The sequence below is a fragment of the Notechis scutatus genome, chromosome 7 (assembly GCF_049901735.1).
Source record: "Notechis scutatus isolate UNSWTSFEM ecotype Mainland chromosome 7, rNotScu1.2, whole genome shotgun sequence".
NCBI lineage: Eukaryota > Metazoa > Chordata > Lepidosauria > Squamata > Elapidae > Notechis > Notechis scutatus.
The window spans coordinates 23,563,226-23,583,057 of NC_142015.1; the positions used below are offsets into that span (position 1 = coordinate 23,563,226).

General features: G+C 45.3%; 1 protein-coding gene across 1 annotated transcript in view; it reads right to left on the minus strand.

The window, feature by feature from the left end:
- UBASH3B (ubiquitin associated and SH3 domain containing B) overlaps positions 1 to 13,037 on the minus strand; it is a 68,650-nt gene extending 55,613 nt beyond the window's left edge. Inside the window, exon 1 of the mRNA XM_026681922.2 lies at positions 12,520 to 13,037. Coding sequence (XP_026537707.1) covers positions 12,520 to 12,647 — 128 coding nt within the window. The 5' untranslated portion in view covers positions 12,648 to 13,037. The remainder of the gene's footprint in view (positions 1 to 12,519) is intronic.
- Between the last annotated feature and the right edge of the window lie 6,795 nt (positions 13,038 to 19,832).

Sequence of the window (19,832 nt, forward strand, 5' to 3'; positions counted from 1 at the left end):
GTGAAAACCAGTTGGGTGATTTGTGGTCAAACACCAGGACACTGTGAATTCTAGTCCCGCCTTAGGCATGAAAGCCAGCTGGGTGACTTTGGACCAATCACCAGGAGACTGGGAGTTCTAGTCCCACCAGGAAAGCCAACTGGGTGTCCTTGAGCCAATTACTCTGTTTCAGCACAGCCCACCTCAAAGGGTTGTTGTTGTGGGGAAAACAGGAAGAGGTTGGAGTATTAGGTACGTTTGCTGCTTTGTATTATTTATCAAGTCATAAAGGTGGGATGAAACCCCAATCAATCAATACAATGTTTGGCACTGCAGAATGCCTCTTTGTATGTCTCCCATATGTGAATGAGGAAAATCAATCCTCAAAAACTCAACAGGGTCTAAAGTTCTCCGTGAGAATCTTAATGCACCCCTAAGTCCAAGCGAATTCATTCACTGGCTGAAACCACTCAGTTTCTCCAACTTTGAGCACACAATCAGTAACCAGTTCTTAGTTTTTTCTCTGGCTGTGACAACGAGGCATGACTCACAAGAACCATTGCAATTCACATTGATTTTTCTTTTTTTAGCCAAAGGGAACATGCGGAATATCACTAACATAACCTTTTTTTTTTTAAAAAAAGGAAGAAAACAAGAATCTTCAACCCTTCCCCAAAGATAAATCTCCACCATGCAACCTCCGGTTTGATGCGTCCACAACACTGACTCAAAAAAAAAATATCCCAAGAAAAAGGGGTTGGTGTTGACCGGCTAACCCCTGGTTGCCTAAGACTGCTGCAGCTGCAACTTACAACATCTGGAATAGTCATCAGATACAGACCAAGAACAGTAAACAAAGCAACCAAACAGGAGATAGCAACATCTGTAGCTCTATTCAGACTCTACAAATTAAGCACAACTCCGAAAAGCAGATGAGGAATTATAGAGAGCTTTGAAGCCCACCAAATAAAACCAGAATGAAGAGGAGGAAATCTCTCGACAAATTCAAGAAGATTTTGTGGCTAAAGAGGAGAAACCAGCCCGTTTTGAAACCCACAGCTATCTGGCCTTCAAGTATCCTGTGCTTCTTTTTAGCTGCTGTCATGAGCTTGTCGAAGAACTATGACATGCATCATGTGTCAGGGTTCCAAAGGATGCTCTTATTAATTCATGAGCCTTGAGCCAAGTTTCAAAAGAAATGGCACTTTTCTCAAGTACAGTCGGATCTGCTCTATGTAATTTACTGCCCATCTGTGACCCTGTTCCCCCCCACATCCCAGGATGTGTCCTAAATCACATTCTCCAACGAAGCACTTTTGTGGGCTCTCCCGGCTGAGCTCAGTAACCTGAAACACAATCTGGAGAAAGATATGCATGGAATGTCCTTCTGGTCATAACAATGAACTGCTCCATCCGATCTCCCCCCACCCCTTCCTTCTTATGGCAACTCGAGAGCAAGGCAGGAATGCTTTACGAGTTGACATCATGGCCAAAGACACCTATTGGTACTCGGTTCATTCTAGTCTAACCAAACTATCTGTAGGCTGCATCCAGAGGTATTCCCCATCCTGAAGGGCAGGGAGGTCCAACCAGACTTCAGTTCCCACAATTCCCAAGCCAGCATGAACACTGGATTTCCTCTCTTGTAGGGGGAATCTTAGTTTTGTGTTATCTGGGTTAATGAGACCCGCTTTCATTCATGTTCTCACTTAGTATAATTAATAGTCTGGTTGGAAATCTAGAAAATGGATGGCTTGTGTTTGGGCCAGCTCTGTCATTAGACAAGCTGAGATGGCTGCCTCTGGTTGTTAAGGCCCTCAGTTCTAAAGGCCACCTCACACCTCCTGACTCATATTTCCGACACGTGCTGTTGACCTTCAGATATATAAAGCGAGTAAGACCCATTGAAACAGCAATGGGGCACCACTAGAAGATCTGAAGGGTTACATTAGTTGAAATCATGCTAAAGTTATTTCCATCTACGTGGTTGACTTGATGACATATTAGCAGATGTTGTACTGTATCACTAGTTTTAAACTAACTACAAGTCAGGGCTGCTAGATGGAACTAGAGGCTCTCATTTTGTATGAGGATAATGACACGTCTATCTCAGTCCTCTGGGTCATGGTTTCCCCAAAGGTTATTTTTCAAGAGGCAACTGGATTTTCTGGTTTTTCTTTGAAGATGTTTTCCAAGAAGCTTCTTCAGCTCTGACTGGATGGAGCGGAAGGAACAAAGGAAGTGAGAAAGAGAAGGAAGGCAGGCAGAAGAAAGGAAGAGGAGGAAGGAGGGAAGGAAGGAAGGAAAGGAAGGAAGGAAGGAAGGAGGGAGGGAGGGAGGGGGAGGAGAGGGGGAGGAAAGAAGGAAGAAATTGAAGTCTATGGAGATTCTCAGTCAACCAGGTCATGGATGTCCCAAAGGTGCTTTTTCAAGAGGCAACTGGACTTTCTGGTTTTTCTTTGAAGATATTTCACTTCTCATCCAAGAAGCTTCTTCATCTCTGACCGAAGTTCTGACTGACTGATCCATTCCCCTCCATTCAGCCAGAACTGAAGAAGCTTCTTGGATGAGAAGCGAAACATCTTCAAAAAAACCACAACCAGAAAGTCCAGTTGCCTCTTGAAAAAAGCACCTTTGGCAGGACGATGACATGTTAGACCAAAGCTGGTTATAAACAAGGCCCAATTATTCCCTGGATCAAGTAGCTGTTTTGGAAAAAGAGCCTTAATCTAGTTAACATCTGAGCAGCTTCCAACTGTAAGCAATCCATCCTGAAGCTATTTTGCAAATCTGCTAGATTTCATTTCGGAGAGTGAGGTAGACAATACGCAGCCCAGTTCGTTGCTATTAATAAACGTCTTGCCTCATTAGCTTAACAGAACACCCTCAGTGTACTAATTATTCCTCAACATAACCTCATTCTATCTCATCTTACTTTAAAGGCATTTTATATTTTCGGATGTAGAACCAGACTGAAGTAATACCAGTCCCAAAGCTGAACTTAACATTCATGTGCTATAGCTTGGCCCTCGTCCTCTTCAATGTTGTCTCTTGCAACAGAATTACACCTGTATTGTTGTGATTTTGTTTGAAGTCCGTATTCAAAAAAAAAAAAAAGGTCCATTGTTGCAGTAGTTAAAATAAGACGTTGCAACCTGAACAATAACAAACTGATCCAACTTTTCCCATTGGAAGGGGTCCAAATAAGTTGGACCTCTGTGCTAGACAGACTTTGAAGTGTAATAAAACAGCCGTGGAAGGTAAATCTAGTTTGTAGAAGGTAAATCCCATCCAAGTCATTTGTAAACACAAATGGTCCTTGACTAACAACCCTTCGCTTAGCAACTTTTTGAAGTTATTATACTTGTGATGGCGAACCTATGGCAAGCATGCAGGGAGTGGCACACAGAGCCATTTCCGCCAGCATGAGAGAGGTCGCCCGAAAGAGCCTCACTGCGCATGCATGCGTGCACCCTGCCAGCCAGCTGATTGTCAGGTATCTGTCACACATGCGCAGGGGGAGACATGCATGCTGGAGATGTGCATGCAAGCACAGAGGGTGGGGGGCACACAGGAGGGGTGTGCATGCATGTTCAGAGGTGCTGTGCGGATGGCAGGAGGAAAGGGGTCATGGGTGCATTGCATCATGGGTGCAAGCACGCAAGCACATGCTTGTGCACTTTTGGCATGTGGCGTGGAAAAGGTTAGCCATCACTGTACTACACAGTCACACCTCGGCACTCAACGGCTTCAAAACGCATCAAATTCGGTATTCGACGTGTTTGGAAACAGAAATCTTGCCCCAACACTCGTCTTTCCTCCGGTACTCGACACACAAAGAAGAATGTGCTGCCATCAGCTGCTTTGTGACTCGCTACAGGTAGTCCTCGACGTACCACAGTTCACTTAGTGACCATTCAAAGTTACAATGGCACTTCAAAAAATGACTTGCAACCATAGTTACAATCTTTGCAGGATCGCCGTGATCAAAATTCAGATCCTTGGCAACTGGTTCATACTTATGACTGTTGCTGTGTCGCAAGGTGGTGTCAACTCAGAAAACATTCCTATGCCTGTTTTAGTACTTGCCATAGGGAAGGGCGGGGAGAGGAAGGAAATCTGGAAGAGCAGTTGAAAGCGGAAGTACATTCCAACTCTTATCTTTAAAAGATTGTAACTAAAATACCAGAGCTTTTGCCTGCGAATATATTTAATTGGAGAACGTGAATGATGACACCCAGCCTGTGAATGGGCTCAATTGGAGAATCTGATTTATGACACACCCAGGGGGAGGGAGGAAACAGGGTCACAGGGGACTGTAAATGACGTATGCCAGAGTTGGCTTCATACAGGGCAGGGCCAGTATGTCAACTCTAATAAATCCTTTGAAGCTTTTTAAAGTTTGGCTTGAGAATCATTATTTAATTGGAGCAATTTTTGGAATCCTGACAACCTTCTGCAACCTCTTTTGCAGCCTTCTGACAAGCATGCGGAAGCCAGATTCACTTAACAACCAGGTTACTAGCTTATCAATGGCAGTGATTCACTTAACTCCGGGGGGGCAAGAATGGTGGTAAAATGAGGCAAAACTCCCTTAACAAATGTCTCACTTAACAACATAAATGTTGGACTCAACGGTGGTCATAAGTCAAGGACTTCCTGTATTTCATCCAGTCAAAATAGCTGGTCATGTGGTAAGTTAAAAAGTTTTCTCATTACCTGTTTTAATATTTATCATATCTTCTGGAATGAATTATTGATGAGTAGCACCATACCACTTACAACCAGTTCTTCTACTTATACCATGTTTTCCCCCAAAATAAGACCTTGTCTTATATATATTTTTTTGCCACCAAAAAAGGCACCAAGTCGTATTTTGGGGGAATATCATCCATTGCCTAACCTCACTTGCACGCGTTGCCCCGGCCACCTTTTCACTGTCAGAGGCCTTCAGGAACTTCTTCTGCACCCAGCAAGGCTTTCCTGAAGGCCTCTGCAGCCGATAAGAGAGCTCTGGATCGATCCAGAGCTTTGTTATCAGTTACAGAGGCCTTCAGGAAAGCCTTGCTGGGTGCAGAAGAAATGGGCTGGCAAGGCAGGTGTCGGGTGTAAGAAGCCTGGCTACAACTGTCCAAAGGTAAGTAGTAGGGCAGCTCCAACCCCCTATCCCCACCCTAGCTTAATTTTTACCTGGGTTCTTAATTAGGGCTTATTTTGGGGGGTAGGTCTTATATTGGGTGCATGGGTAAAAATCAAGCTAGGACTTACTTTCAGGGTAGGTCGTATTTTGGGGAAAACAGGGTAACCATTGCAGCATTTCCAGTCACGTGATTAAAATTCAGGGGCTTGGCAATTAATATGTGTTTGCAATGGTTGCACTGTCCCCAGGATCGTGTGATTCCCCACATACAACTTTCCCAGGGGCTTCTGACAAGGGAAGCTTTGGTTTGCTTCACCATCACGTGTTTCGCTTAACGAATGCAGCGGTTCACTTAACCTTGGCAAAGAGGTTCTGTGAAATTGGACACAACTATGATGACCCGGGGTGTGGCACAAAGGCAACACAGTCACATAAGTAAGAAAAGTTCCTTTAATACCCCCAACTTTGCCCCCAATGTCCAGGCTACCTTCGGCTGGAGAAAACTCTCCCAAGAACACTTTTTAAAGGGAAGAAATTCAGTCCAAACCCAAAGTACATATAAATTATAAATAAAAACCAACACAAACCACGTTGCAGCAATTAACTGGACAGGACAGGATAAGGAATTGCAGACTTCAAAGGCCAATAAAACACACAGTTGGGAAGATGCCAGGAACCCAGATAAGCCTCAACAAACAAAGATAACTCACAGTTTGCTTCCAGCAACTTTGCTGTGTGTAGCTTGACTTTTTAAACACTGTTTTCCCAGCTGCAGCTAATGAAGGGAATCAGGGCCCTTTCCTCCCCATAAGACACGCAACCCACGTTGCTCCCTTCTCCATTCCTCCCTGCGTGCCCTAGGATGAAGAGGGGGGGTCTTCCTTTGAACTCCCTCTCCCTTGTTCTACTTCTCCCCTGCTCTGCCCAGCCAGACTTTGCCCTTCCCCAGTTTCTTCCACAGCCACCAGAGCCACACTCCCACTCTCTGTCAGCTGCTCGGATTCCAACAGGGGCATGACAACAACTCACTGAAGTGCCTCAGTGTGGAACTTCTAGCCCCACGTTGTGGCCGTCATTCAAGGACTATCTTTACTGCGTGATGATTGCTGATTGCTGGTATCTATAAGGCATCAAAATAGGTCAATGAAAAAAAGGAACATCAAAATATCACACCAGTGGGTGGAGGGAGAAAATATAGTGAGTTTCAAGCTATGGCTGCCAAATGCACAGACATGTCAACTATTTGATTGTGCTTTTTTTATGGGATTGGCTTCTAAACAATTGGGTGAGAATGGCAAAGAATCTGAAATATTTTCCAAGGCCTTGGCTAGCCTCTTCTTAAAATCTGGAGCATGTACAGCATTCATTGATGCAAGTTCTACTATGAAACCAAACAAACGAGTCGGTGGTTTAAAAATGACTCTGGGTATAATATCCCCAAGGTTAGTGAGAAGACAGGTAGTCTACTCACTTGATTTATGACCACAATGGAGCCCCAAATTTACGTTGCTAAGTGTTCTGACCCAAGCCTTGTTCAAACAAATACAAAATGTGTATAAAAGCAAACCTATTTTAATGTGGCACTGGGAATTCAGGGCATTCCCAGCCAAAAAGACATTTACACCTAATTGTCTGATATCAAAAGCAAGCCCTTTCAAGGTTGCAAAAGAATACCAACAACAGAAGACTAATTACTGATGAAATATCCACCGACAGAAGTTTCAAAAACAAACTGGAGTTAGCAGGGCTTCAACGAGGACTCTGAGTCTAAAGAACTTCTTTGCTTCCTGCAAAGAACACATCCCCAAGGGTTGGCTTTTATCCCTTATGGGAGGGGCCATCTCTTTCCAGCCTTACTCCCGAGTTGCCAATGCTGCTTTAGCTGCTCTTTTCTTTGAGCAGCCTTGCACGCATGCTCCCCGGGGTCATGATCACAGGCTCCCCGGGGTCCTCTGTGTCACTGACGCCAGACTCCGTGACCTCTGAAGGCAGCTCCCCCCCTCTCTGACAGTCCTGGCCCCATCCCTGCACCACACACAGGTCCCTCATCTGAGTCCTCACTCTCCAAGACCTCTGCTATCCGCACCTGCTGCCGGTGAACCACAACACTAAGCAAGACATTGCTAAGTGAGTTTCCCCCTGTTTTATGACCTTTCTCGTTGAGTTTGTTAAGTGAATCACTGCAATTGTTAAGTGAATCTAGCTTTCCCATGTACTTTTGCTTGTGACTCTGGGACGCTGCAACCGTCATAAAAATGAGTCAACTGCCAAGCATCTGAATTTTGACTATGTGTCTTTAGGGATGCTACAATGGCGGTAAGGGTGAAAAGGGGTCATTTAAAGTCCCTTTTTTCAGTGCTGTTGTAACTTCGAACAGTTGCTAAATGAACTGTTGTAAGTTGAGGCCTATCTGTAACTAGATCCCGGCAGACCAGCCACAGAAGATAAAAAAGCAAATTACAATTCATGTTTTCCCCAACTGTTTCCCAGTTTAATTTCATTGGAAACTGAAAAGCGAAGAGTACTTCCGTGCACCCAAATCAAATTTCCAATCGTCATCATCCAAAATCTGTATTACAGTAGGAAGGCTACCTTGGACAGTCAAGTAGGTACTAATATACTATTGAGGAACTAATACTGCTCCATAAAGCCTTAGTAAGACCACACCTAGAATACTGCATCTAATTTTGGTCACCACACTATAAAAAAGATGTTGATTAGCAACCCAAATACCAGCCCAAAATGTTGGAAATGCCAACAAGTTGACGGTACCTTTTACCACATGTGGTGGCTATGCCCCAAGGCCAGGATCTATTGGACCAAAATCAAAGACTGGATACAAGGAATCAAGGGACATTAAATTGAACTCAAACCAGAACTCTATTTATTGGGAATAATTAAAGACCAATACCCGAAAAAGATAAAATACACAATCTTACATATTCTAACAGCAGCCAGAATAGCTTATGCGCAAATGTGGAGGGCCTAATGTTCCAACAGAAGAATTAGTCTTACAAAAAAATAACAGACTGCGCAGAAATGGATATGCTTACACTAAAAATGAAGGAAAAAGAAGAATCCGATTATTACTCAATTTGGCATAGATGGTACGAGTGGTTAGAAAATAAAGATAAGGAATGAGAAGCGAAGATTACAGAGAAGAATCCTTAAGAGAATGATGCATAGATATGTAGATATGTAAAATAGATAAAGATAGATATTAATAACAAGCATAAGTAAGGACAATAATAATTGGTGATGTATATAAATATGATAGAAAATATAAGATAATATTGTATGTCAATGGAAAATGCTGTTGAAAATGTAAACCCGATTTGTACTGGTGGAAAAACAATAAAAATCATTTGGAAAAAAAAAGATGTTGAGACTCTAAGAAAAGTGCAGAGAAGAGCAACCAGGATGATGAGGGGACTGGAGGCTAAAACATACAATGAACGGTTGCAGGAACTGGGCCTGGCTAGTCTAGGGAAGAGAAGGACCAGGGGAGACAGGAGAGCAGTCTTCCAATATCTGAGGGGCTGCCACAGAGAGGAGGAGGGGGTCAAGCTATTTTCTAAAGCACCTGAAGGCCAAATAAGGAACAATGGATGGAAACTGAAGAAGGAGAGATTCATCCTGGAAATAAGGAGAAATTTTCTGACGGGGAGAGCAATCAACCAAAAGAACAGCTTTGTCTTCAGAAGTTGTGGGAGCTTCATCACCGGTAGCTTACAAGAGACTGGACTGCCATCTGTCAGAAATGGTATAGGGTCTCCTGGTAGGGGAGGGGGTTGGACTAGATGACCTACAACATCCCTTCCAACTCTGTTAATCTATTAACTCAAAAAACACCAAAATATTGGGGGGGGGGGACACTTTAAGATTTTGAAATTTCCAAATATTCATCATACAGCATGTAAATGGAAGGAGCTGATCACCAGCACTGGATAAAACACAGAAACAAACAACATACATTTACTTCTGTCTGTTTCTTTCTTTCTTCTTCTTTCTTTCTTTCTTTCTTTCTTTCTTTCTTTCTTTCTTTCTTTCTTTCTTTCTTCTTCTTTCTTCTTTCTTTCTTTCTTTCTTTCTTTCTTTCTTTCTTTCTTTCTTTCTTTCTTTCTTTCTTCTTTCTTTCTTTCTTTCTTTCTTCCTTTCTTTCTTTCTTCTTTCTTTCTTCTTTTTTCCTTTTTATGATTCCATTAGAGCTCTTGATTTTGAGATGATGACTCGGCAGACTTCGTGACCCAACACACATCTGCAGCTTCCTTTTTCTTTCGCCACTCCATCTGCCTTTTTCGCTTCGTTGCCTGAAGAAGCAATCTAGGCCGCTGGAAAGCTTGCTCAGTTCCATTAATCAGTGGAACGACTCACCTCCAGAAGTTGTGGATTTTCCAACAGTGGAGGCTTTTAAGAAGAGATTGGACAACCACTTGAAATGACAGATGAGAGTTTCCTGCCTAGACTGGAGGGTTGGACTAGAAGACCTCCGAAGTCCCTTCCAATTCTGTTATTCTGTTAAGGAGGAGGAGTAGGAGTGATATGATAGCGATGTTCCAATATTTAGGGGGCTGCCCCAAAGAAGAGGAAGTCAAGCTATTCTCCAAAGCACCAGAAGGGAAGGGAAGAAGCAACGAATGGAAACTAATCAAGGAGAGAAGCAACCTAGAACTAAGGATAAATTTCTTGACAGTTGGAACAATTAATCAGTGTAACAACTTGCCTTCAGAAGTTGTGAATGCTCCAACACTGGAAGTTTTTAAGAAGAGATTGGATAACCATTTGTCTGAAGTGGTGTAGGGTTTCCTGTCTAGGCAGGAGGTTTGACTAGAAGACCTCCAAGGTCCCTTCCAATTCTATTAAAGAGAAGAAGTAGGGGGTGATATGATAGCAGTGTGCCAATATCTCAGGGGCTGCCACAAAGAAGAGGGGGTCAAGTTATTCTCCCAAAGCACCTGAAGGCAGGACAAGAAGCAACGGATGGAAACTCATCAAGGAGAGAAGCAACTTAGAACTAAGGAGAACTAAGGAGAGATTTCCTGACACTTAGAACAATTAACCAGTGGAACAACTTGCCAACAATGGAGGTTTTAAAGAAAAGATTGGACAGCCATTTATCTGAAATGGTATAGGTGGGGTCTCCAGCCTGAGCAAGGGGTTGGACTAGAAGACCTCCAAGGTCCCTTCCAACTCTGTTATTCTGCTTCTTTGAGTTGGTGGGATCTAGCCATCACTTCCCTTGTCCAACAATCCTCACAGATTAGCATGGCGGCCAACAGAAATGTCTTCCTTGACCCCTGAATTAGCTGGAAAATAACCGTCCTTCTAACAGTACATTGTGAATTCAGTCCTAGCTACAGGCAGGCAATGCAGATGACTCTCTGCTGATTGCAGGAACACACTTGGAATCTTTAAACCTCTTGCTGTGGGCCCAGAACCACTAATGAGGTTTGCAGACAAGGTACACAAAACTCAATTAATCTCTTCATGGGAAGAAGTGGATTATGTCCATGATTTTACAAGGGGAGGAAATATTAATCTCAGAGGGAGAGAAGTGGTTAGGAAATACAAAACATAAATAAAATCTGCTTGAACTTGTTGCAAAGGCTGGGAATCATTTCTTTAATTTTTTTTTCTTATTTCTAGTTTTACTTTTTCTATTTCTTTCTTTCTCTCTCTCTCTTTTTTTTTTTTTTTTTGCAATCTGGATTTCTTTTCTCTCTCTGCTTTCTTTCTTTCTCTGCTTTGGATTTTGTTTCTTTCCGCTTTCTTTTTCATCTTGTTTTGTGCTATTTCAGATCATTGTTCAAACCCTTCACGAAAGGTGTTTTAAACAAAATCCTAAGGGAAACTCTTCCTAGGTCACTACATCCAACGTGAACTGAAATGGAGGGGATGGCCTTGTTTTGGATGCTACCCCTTTCAGCACTATCCCCTGCGTTGGTCAACCAAGACAACCAAGAAAGTATGCTCCCGTGCCTTGAATGGCACCTGGCCCAGGTAGGTTAATGGATGGTGTTTGCTGGATAAAAAAGTTAATGATGCCAAAGGTTAACATTTAAGCTCTTCTGACAGGTATTTTAAAACGGCATAACCGGTTTTTCCCCTTACAATCCAGACTTTTCCCCTGACAATTGACTGGCTAATACCATTCCTGGGCTGACCTACCTGCTAGAGAGAAGGAGAGGGAAAAACGGCCTGCAGGGAAAAACACAGGCTTGCCAAGCAAAAATCCCCATCAAGGCCAGCAAACGCCTGAAATGCTGGAAGCCACCTTTCCAATTTCCAGTTCCGCTGGCCTTCAGATGTGCCAGGACTACGTTTCCCAGCATCCCTCCGCAAGCCTCACCAACCACCCTGGCTGCTTTGGCAGGTTGGGAAGTCGAGTTCCAACACAGCTGGAGAGCAGCGGCTGGAAAAGCTGGCGTAGGAAGCGATGCCCGGCGAAGGGGAAGCGAGGAACCGACTCCCCGCCCCGGAGAAAACGCTTGGGCCTTCCTCTCCTCGCAGGGGAGGCGCTGCCAATTCCCCCCAAAAGTGGTGGCGATCGATCCTTGCAAAGGCTGCCAGACAAGCGCTTGGCTTGTCCAAGAGCCAAGGATGCGCTGGCGTCCTGGATCACAACCCCCATCACTCCCAGCCTAGGGGGGGAAGGGGAGGGAGAGAGGGGGTGGAAGCAACTCAGCTTCGATTCCAGCTGCGGACTCGGTCCTGCTTATTACGGGCCAGCGGTGGAGGGAGGAGGAGACAACGAACCGAAATGAAAAGCCAGGTGGAGAAATCGGCGAGGCGCTGTGATGCTGAGAGCGCGCCGGCCCTCCTCTCGCCGTCTTGCTCTCCGCTGCGCCTGGCTCCGACCACCCCGAAAGCAGCTTGGCTTGGCCGCTGCCCGGGGCTGGGTGAGGCGCCGCTTGGCCTCTGCGCTGCGGTGCAACAGAGCGCAAATCCAGCCTCAGCCCAGCCAGCGCGGCTCCCCCTGGAAAAGCGCCCCGGCTGGCCCAAAGGATGCTCAGCCCCCGCTCCTCTCCAGAGCTCCAGAGCCCCACTTTGGAGAGCAGCTTCCCCTGCCCCGCTGTCCGACAGACAAGGCAGGGGGGAGAGAAGCATCGCCCGGCCGGCTGGAGAAAGAGAAGCAAGAGCCGGGATGCGCGCTTTGCTTTTGGCACGCGGGCGAAGCGCGCCAGTCCAGCTGCGGGAGGGTCAACCCTGCGCCCCTCTCCGCTCCAGCCCCCCACCCCCAAAAGCAGATTCAATATCATTCAATATCAATCAGAATAGAGCTGGAAGGGACCTTAGAGATCTTCTAGTCCAACCCCTCTGCCTAGGCAGGAAACCCTATACCATTCCTCACCCCCCTTCCCACCCCCTCCCCCCCCCCCGCCTTCCCGGGCCTAACTCACGCTCGAGCCTTGGGGAAACCCATGGAGAGCAAGATCTCCAGCGAACAGCCGCGTTTGATGGTGCCCGCCCGGCTCTGCCGGCTCCTCCACGGCGCCACTTGGCTGTACAAGTCCTCCTTGGCAGCCATGGCGAGCGGGCGGTGGGGCGGTGGCAGGGGACGGCTGCCCGGCCGGCGCTCACCGGACCATCACGCCCCGTCCCCCAAGCAGCGGGCCAAAGCAACGGCCCCCCCGCTCGCTCGCAGCCTGGCTTGCGCGCTGCAAGGGACGGCGTTGGCCCGGCTGGCTTTCTTGCAAAACCGCGCGGGCGGGTGGGTTGGGTGGAAGAGGATGCGTGCCCAGCCAGGCCAGAGGATTGCGCAGCTACTGATGCAGCGGAAGCTTCCAGGGTAGATGGCGAAGGGAGCTGCCTTCCCCGGTCTTCCTCCTCTTCCTCCTCCTCCTCCTGGCTCAGCCTCCGCCAAGGTGGTGCCGGCAGCTGCTGACGCCCGGCGCCCTCGCCTCTTCCCCTCCCTCTCTTCCCTCGCCCCGCCCGGATGCTCAGGTCCCGAGCCGACCAATCCACATGCGCCCTCCACCTCCCCACCACCACCCTCGGGGGAGCTCCCTCGTCCTTTGTTCCCCGCCTCCCCCGTTTGGCCACCGGGAATTTCTGAATGGATCGAAGGCAAAGCGCGTCCAAGCCAGCGGGCTCCTCTCCGCTACTCCATTTCCGCCCTGCTTTTTTCCCCTTCTTTGGCTCCCCTCTGCACGCATTTCTCTCACACACACCCCGGCAATATTTCAAAAGAGGCAGAACTCAAGAGACGCGTGTTATGCAAGGACCTGGGGATCGCCTTTGAGGATCCTTTGATTCCCGCTGCCTGCGTTGGATTGCCCCGAGACTTAAACAGTCAACTTTTGGAGGATTTTTGTGCCAGGGGAAGAGAATATTTATAGCTCATGCTTGAACTGTGTGATCTTCGGAGGCTCTCTGAGCTTCGTGATTTTCCTGCAGAGGTTTCTTGATGTTACCAAGTTGGGTATTGAAACCTCTGCGAGAAAATAATCCAGCACCTTGGATTAACAGATTAACAGAGTTGGAAGGGACCTTGTGGGTCTTCTATCAGGGGTTGCCAACCTTTTGGACCTCAGGGACCACCAAACTCATAATTTTAAATCCCGTGGACCAGAGACCCTGGGAAAATCCCCAAAAAAGTCTGCAGGAAAATTCCCCACCCTGTTTTCCTACCGATCGATCGTTCTTTATTTGGGATCACAGGATATTGATCGTTCTTTATTTGGGATCACAGGATATTGATCGTTCTTTATTTGGGATCACAGGATACCGTCTCCAGCTCCGTTCTCATTCTCGGGGGAAGAGAGAGAGAGAGAGAGAGAGAGACTTTGGGCTTCATGTAAGGAAAGCAGCAGAAGCTGCAGAAGTCTTTCTCTCCCCCAAACTCTGCCAGAAATGAGTCTTTGCCGGCGCAGCCTCTTGGAGCAGGAGGCCTTGCAGGGTCCCAAAGACTTGTTTCTGGCGGAGTTTGGGGGAGAGAAAGAAAGACTTTTGCTGCTTTTCTTGCGTGCAGCCAAAAGCACAAGAAGAAAGAAGCGGAAAGAAGCAGCCCACATGTGTGGGGTCACACGTGTGGGGTGAGTGGGGCAAGTTCACCCCCTCTGCCCTTTCCCCCCTCCCCTCCCTACTTTGTGTTGTTCGCAATGCAAGTGACACAAGGCTTGTGTTCCCACGGGCCCTGTGGGCAGCGCAGCCTTGTGTTCCCACGGAGCCAGGATTAATTGCTTTGGGGGTAACATTTCTCTGCGGAGCACCAAAGTTTTCTCACGGACCACCAGTGGTCCCCGGCCCACTGGTTGGTGACCACTGTTCTATCTAGTCCAACCCCTCCCATCCACCCACCCATATCACCCCCACCTGTCCTATCCTGCTTTGCCCCACATGCTTGCCAAACAAGAGGGAAAGTATCAGACGTTGCCTTATTCACACAACACAGAAAAACCATGAATTTAAGAGAGACATTCTTGGAATGAAACTTGATCTGTGTTGACTGAAGCTGTGCCTTTTTCTTGGCCCTGCTATGCTATACAGCTGGTTTGTCCTTGCCTTTCCTTCCCCGCCCCCCTGGTTTGTGTCTGTACCCAGTTTAGTTTACATGGCTAGAATCCTCAGGTGTTCCCCATCCAAACACCCACTAAAATTGTGTCCTCTTCAATCTTGCTCGCCACTGAGGTGATCAAAAGTTAACCACTCATGTTATAACTGTAAAGGCATAAATTGAAGCTTAAATAAGATCTGAATGGACAAAAATTAAAAGATATAAAGGTGTCATACTCCAATCAGTAACTACAGGGGAAAACTTGTTTAATGAGAAAAGAAAATATGAAATTTATTTTATTTTTAATTGATTTTGATTTGATTTGATTTGATTTGTCAATCACTTACAAGATAATAGATATAAGTATATACATAGTTATGAATACATGGATACATATAAGAAAAATAAAAGAAACAATAGGACAGGGACGGTAGGCACGTTGGTGCGCTTATGCACGCCCCCTACAGGCCTCTTAGGAAAGGGGTGAGGTCAATAGTAGACAGTCTAAGGTTAAAGTTTTTGGGGTTTGGGGAAGAAACCACAGAGTCAGGTAGAGGATTCCAGACATTGACCACTCTGTGCCTCTATTGTTTTGCCCTGATTGAATTGTGTAGTCCATATGTTTTTGCAGTGTAAGAGTTGCAGATTACAGGATAGTTTTTTTCTGAAACCAAATTGTTTATTGGAGAGTAGGTTGTTTGTCTCTAAGTGGAGGATGATGGATTGGTTAATAATTGATTCCATGACTTTACAGGTGACGCAGCATAAGGAGATTGGCCTGTAATTTTCAACTAGGCTGGGGTCTCCCTTTTGGAAGATGGGGATGACCATGGCTTTTGACCAGAGGTTAGGCAAGGAGCTGGTCCTGAAAGATTTTTCAAAGATTATGCTTAGAGGTTCGGCTATGGCAGTAGATAGCTTTTTTAAGAAGTAGGCACATATTCCATCCGGTCCAATAGATAGAGATGGTTTTAGATTGCGTAGTGCTTTTTCAACATTGTCTTCTGTAAAATCGATATGTATTAGATCATTGTAGTTGTCTGTGGTTCGACTAGGAAATACTCGGCATGATCCATTGCTGTTTACAAATACTGAGCCGAAGAATGTGTTAAAGATGTTGGCTTTAATGGTGTCGTCGTTGCAGTCTTTACCATTAGGTCCTATCAGGGGTGGGATGGACCTTGAGTCTTTTAATTTGTTGTTTACAAAATTGTAAAAAGCGTGGGTGGAATTGGTGCGTAGAAGGTTTTCCTCTTTTTTGTTGTTGAAACAGGGCAGACAAAAGTATAAATATAATGATTAGAAAGATATTGAAACTTAGAAAAAGAGATGTAATTGAACTTAGAAAGGAATGAGATAATTAAAAAAAAGGTTGAGAAAACTAAGGGAAGGGAAAAAACACTGAGAAAATGCTAAAATAGTAATAAGATATGGAATAGAATACAAAGATGAATATGAAATTGAGTTTGTGTCTGTATGGAAAAGTGACAACCTGGGATCATGCTATTCTCAAAAAAAGATATTTTATTTGTATTATGTTTTGTGAAAACCCAAATAATTTTTTTTTATAAAAAACAAAAAGTTAACAAATGTCAGCTGAACCCAACGCACAATGGGTTGACTGCACCCTTCAAATCCAGGAGTTTGGGACTAACCATGGTCCAGTTAACTCTGCATAAGAGGGCCTTGCAAACACAGCTAAGCAAACTCCGATCACTCAACCTGTCAAGCCAGGCCAAAGATACTTTTTTCTCATGGAGGCCAAGTGCAAGATTTACAGATTAACAGAGTTGGAAGGGACCTTGTAGGCCATCTAGTCCAACCCGTCCCCCCCAAGCAGGAAGACCCTACACCATTTCTGACAGATGGCAGTCTGGTCTGTTCTTGAAAGATGGCATATCTCTCCTATTCTGCACCCAGACGATCACCTGAACGTTCCTTCAAAGTTGGAAAGGGATTAGAGAAGCCAAGAGCTGAAAAATTCAGGAGATAAGTTGCTGCTCAACATCCATCGTCCCACGCATTTAGCTTAAGTTTGAAGTTAGATTAGGTTTGAAGCCTTCAATCGAGGACCTGTATACTGCATGAGTCAAAAATAGGGCTGTGAAAATATCTATGGACCCTTCACATCCTGGACATAAATTGTTTCAACTTCTATCCTCAAAACGATGCTATAGGCCACTGCACACCAGAACAACTAGACATAAGTACAGTTTTTCCCGAATGCCATCACTCTGCTAAACAACTAACTCCCCCAACACTTGTCAAACTACTAAGACTGTGTTACTATTCTTCTTTTCATCCTTCCTATTACCCATTTCCTTTTCTACTTATGACTATAACTTTGTTGCTAGTATCCTTACAGTTTACTGTATATTGTTTTAGTTTCCTAGTATGATTTGTGTTGATTGCTTATTTAGTATCCTATGACTACCACTAAGTGGTGTATCTTATGATTTATGACGAATGTATTTTTATGATGACTAATGATTGACCACTTAGAGCTTTAATGTACACTGAGAGCATTTGCACCAAAGACAAATTCCTTCTGTGTCCAATCACACTTGGCCGATAAAGAATCTATTCTATTCTATTCTATTCTATTCTATTCTATTCCATTCCATTCCATTCCATTCTATTCATTCTTCTATTCTATTCTATTCTATTCTATTCTATTCTATTCTATTCTATTCTATTCTATTCTATTCTATTCTATTCTATATTCTATTCTACATTCTATTCTACAGTATTCTTCATTCCAATATCAATTCTATTCTATTCTGCTGCCCCATGCATTTGGCTAAGGACCAGAAATGGTCAAAGCAAGTCAGAGGCAAAGATGGATCCATCCTGAAGACATTCGACAACATCTCTGTAGCTTTGCAGGGTTCCATCACTGGAGGCTGGACAACCCTTCTAAGCATCAAGCTCTTCTTTCTTAGCTGGTTATTTTTCTGAGATGAAGATGGATAATAGAGGTTCAATGTCTCCTTTTTTCCCAAGGTCCTGGAGCTCCCTCTGGTGTCAGATGAAGCTCTTCCCGGGCCTTTTCCCTGAAAGTTGCGCCAATGTGCAAAGTCATAAAGCTGCTTTCCAGCACCCATCTGTACTTCCGTCCATTCATCCAACCATCCAATCTCCGGGTGTCTTGGCAATGTGGTAATGTTGGAATTAGCCAGATCAGTGGCCCTAAGAACGGGTGAGCAGGTGTGGGACTGTTTTATTTATTTTATTTTAATCATTGCCAGTTTAATCTGGGTTATTTTTGCATTTCTAAAGAAATACGCCAATGGAAACATGTGGTAATTAATATTAAAAATGCACTGAATTATCATTGCTCTCTCCCTCTCCCTCCCTTCCCCCCTGTGTGTGTCTGTGTGTGTGTGTGTGTGTGTGTCTGTGTGCCTGTTACATGTGCACATCTGTGTGTACACATTCGTAGGTACCTTTGAGTCAGTGTTGACTCTTGGCAATTTCCTAGGCTAGTCCCTGCAATTTTGGGGGGCAAGATTTTCAGAAGTGTTTTTTTTTTTTTGCCACTGCCTTCTTCCCAGGGCTGGGAGAAAGTGACTGGCCAAAGATCATCCAGTTAGCTTTGCACTTAAAATGCTAGTCATTGTTTTTTTTAAAGGATATGGAAATGCAAATCAAGACCAAAATATATCATCGTCCGCCATTCAGTCATGCCTGGCCCTGGGCCAGTCTATGAATCAGCCTTCTCCATGTCCGTCTTTCTCGCACTGCCTCCTTCAGAACTACCACGGTCCTCCTGGTATATATATATTTTGGGCAAAATATATATACCTTCATGAAAATAACATAGAAACTTCCAACAAAACAGATTTAACGAGGAAACAGTTCAAACGGAAATGGGTCTCTTTGTGAGGAAGAACTAAAGAACCAGGGTACAAGCTGACGCAAACCTATTGGCACAAATACCCAAACGAGAACTCAAAATTTGCACCTCGCAAACAGGTTGGGACAGAAGGACTTTGGAGAACCTCCACCTTCAGCTGGGCTGCTGAGGGTTCTCAGGGGTTTGGTGAGAGCCCCAGCTAAGATTCTGTGCAGTTTGGAGAACCCCCAAACCCCACCCATTGGCTGGCCCCGCCCCACCCACCCGCCCCTCCCAGGAGTCCCCACGTGGCCCGTTTTGGATGCAGGTAAATGCAGGGTGTGCACGGAGGCTCGTGGAGGGCAAAAAATGGGCCTCCCGGAAGTTTGGGAAGGCCGGAAATGGACTCATTTCCAGCTTCCAGAGAGCCTCTGTAGCCTGGGGAGGCCGTTTTCACCCTCCTGGAGGCTGGAGGAAAGCCTCAGGAGTCCAGGAAGGGCAAAATGACCCCTCTCGCTGTGGTGTAGGAGGCCGACTAGGCCACGCCCACCCAGCAACCGGGCAGATAACCCATTGCTAAAATTTTTGAAGCCCACCCCTGATCTTCATCCATCTTCCAAAGCAGATTATGCAACACATCTTTTATGCATCTCTGATATATCTGAAGGTTTGACCCATGTGCTAAATCAGCTCCATCTGAAACCGCCAGAAACGACAAAGAAAAACAAAACAAAACAAGGGATCCAGCTTTCCGGGCCTGCATTAATTACTGGTATCCATGGTGATGGAAGAATTCTTGGAGCCCGGCTGCCAGACCGTCAAACATGGAAAACATAAGGCCAGCCTGATAAAAGACCTATTGTGAGCATCAACTTCTTGTACCCCCAGTGAAAAAGAAACACCATGTTTCAGTCACCGCCCGGAGAGCCAACCTCTGAGGTAATGCGGGCCGTACAGTGGCTTCCCCAGGGGAGTTCATGAAAAGGCCTCGTGTTTGGACAATGACATAATTCTGGCGGGCTGGCTCTGAACTTGGTTTGCTTTTCAAAAGCTCCCTGCAGAGGATTCCTGCATTTCTTGCCTCCGTTGGTGGCAAGAGTTAGCATCGTCAGACAAGCAGGTGACATGGGCACTTTGCATCTCTTTAGTTTATTTCTTTCTTTTTTTAAAAACTCATTTTCTATTAAAGACATTTCTTAGTGCTTAATAGACATTGTGTTGGCTGGGTATTTAATTTGCTTATCAATATTCTGTTTCCCAGAAAATATGACCTACTCTGAAAATACCGGTAAGTCCTAGCTTGATTTTTGACAAATGTGCCCAATATAAGCCCTACCCCCCCCCCAAATAAGCCCTAATTAAGATCCCGCCCACTCCAGAGT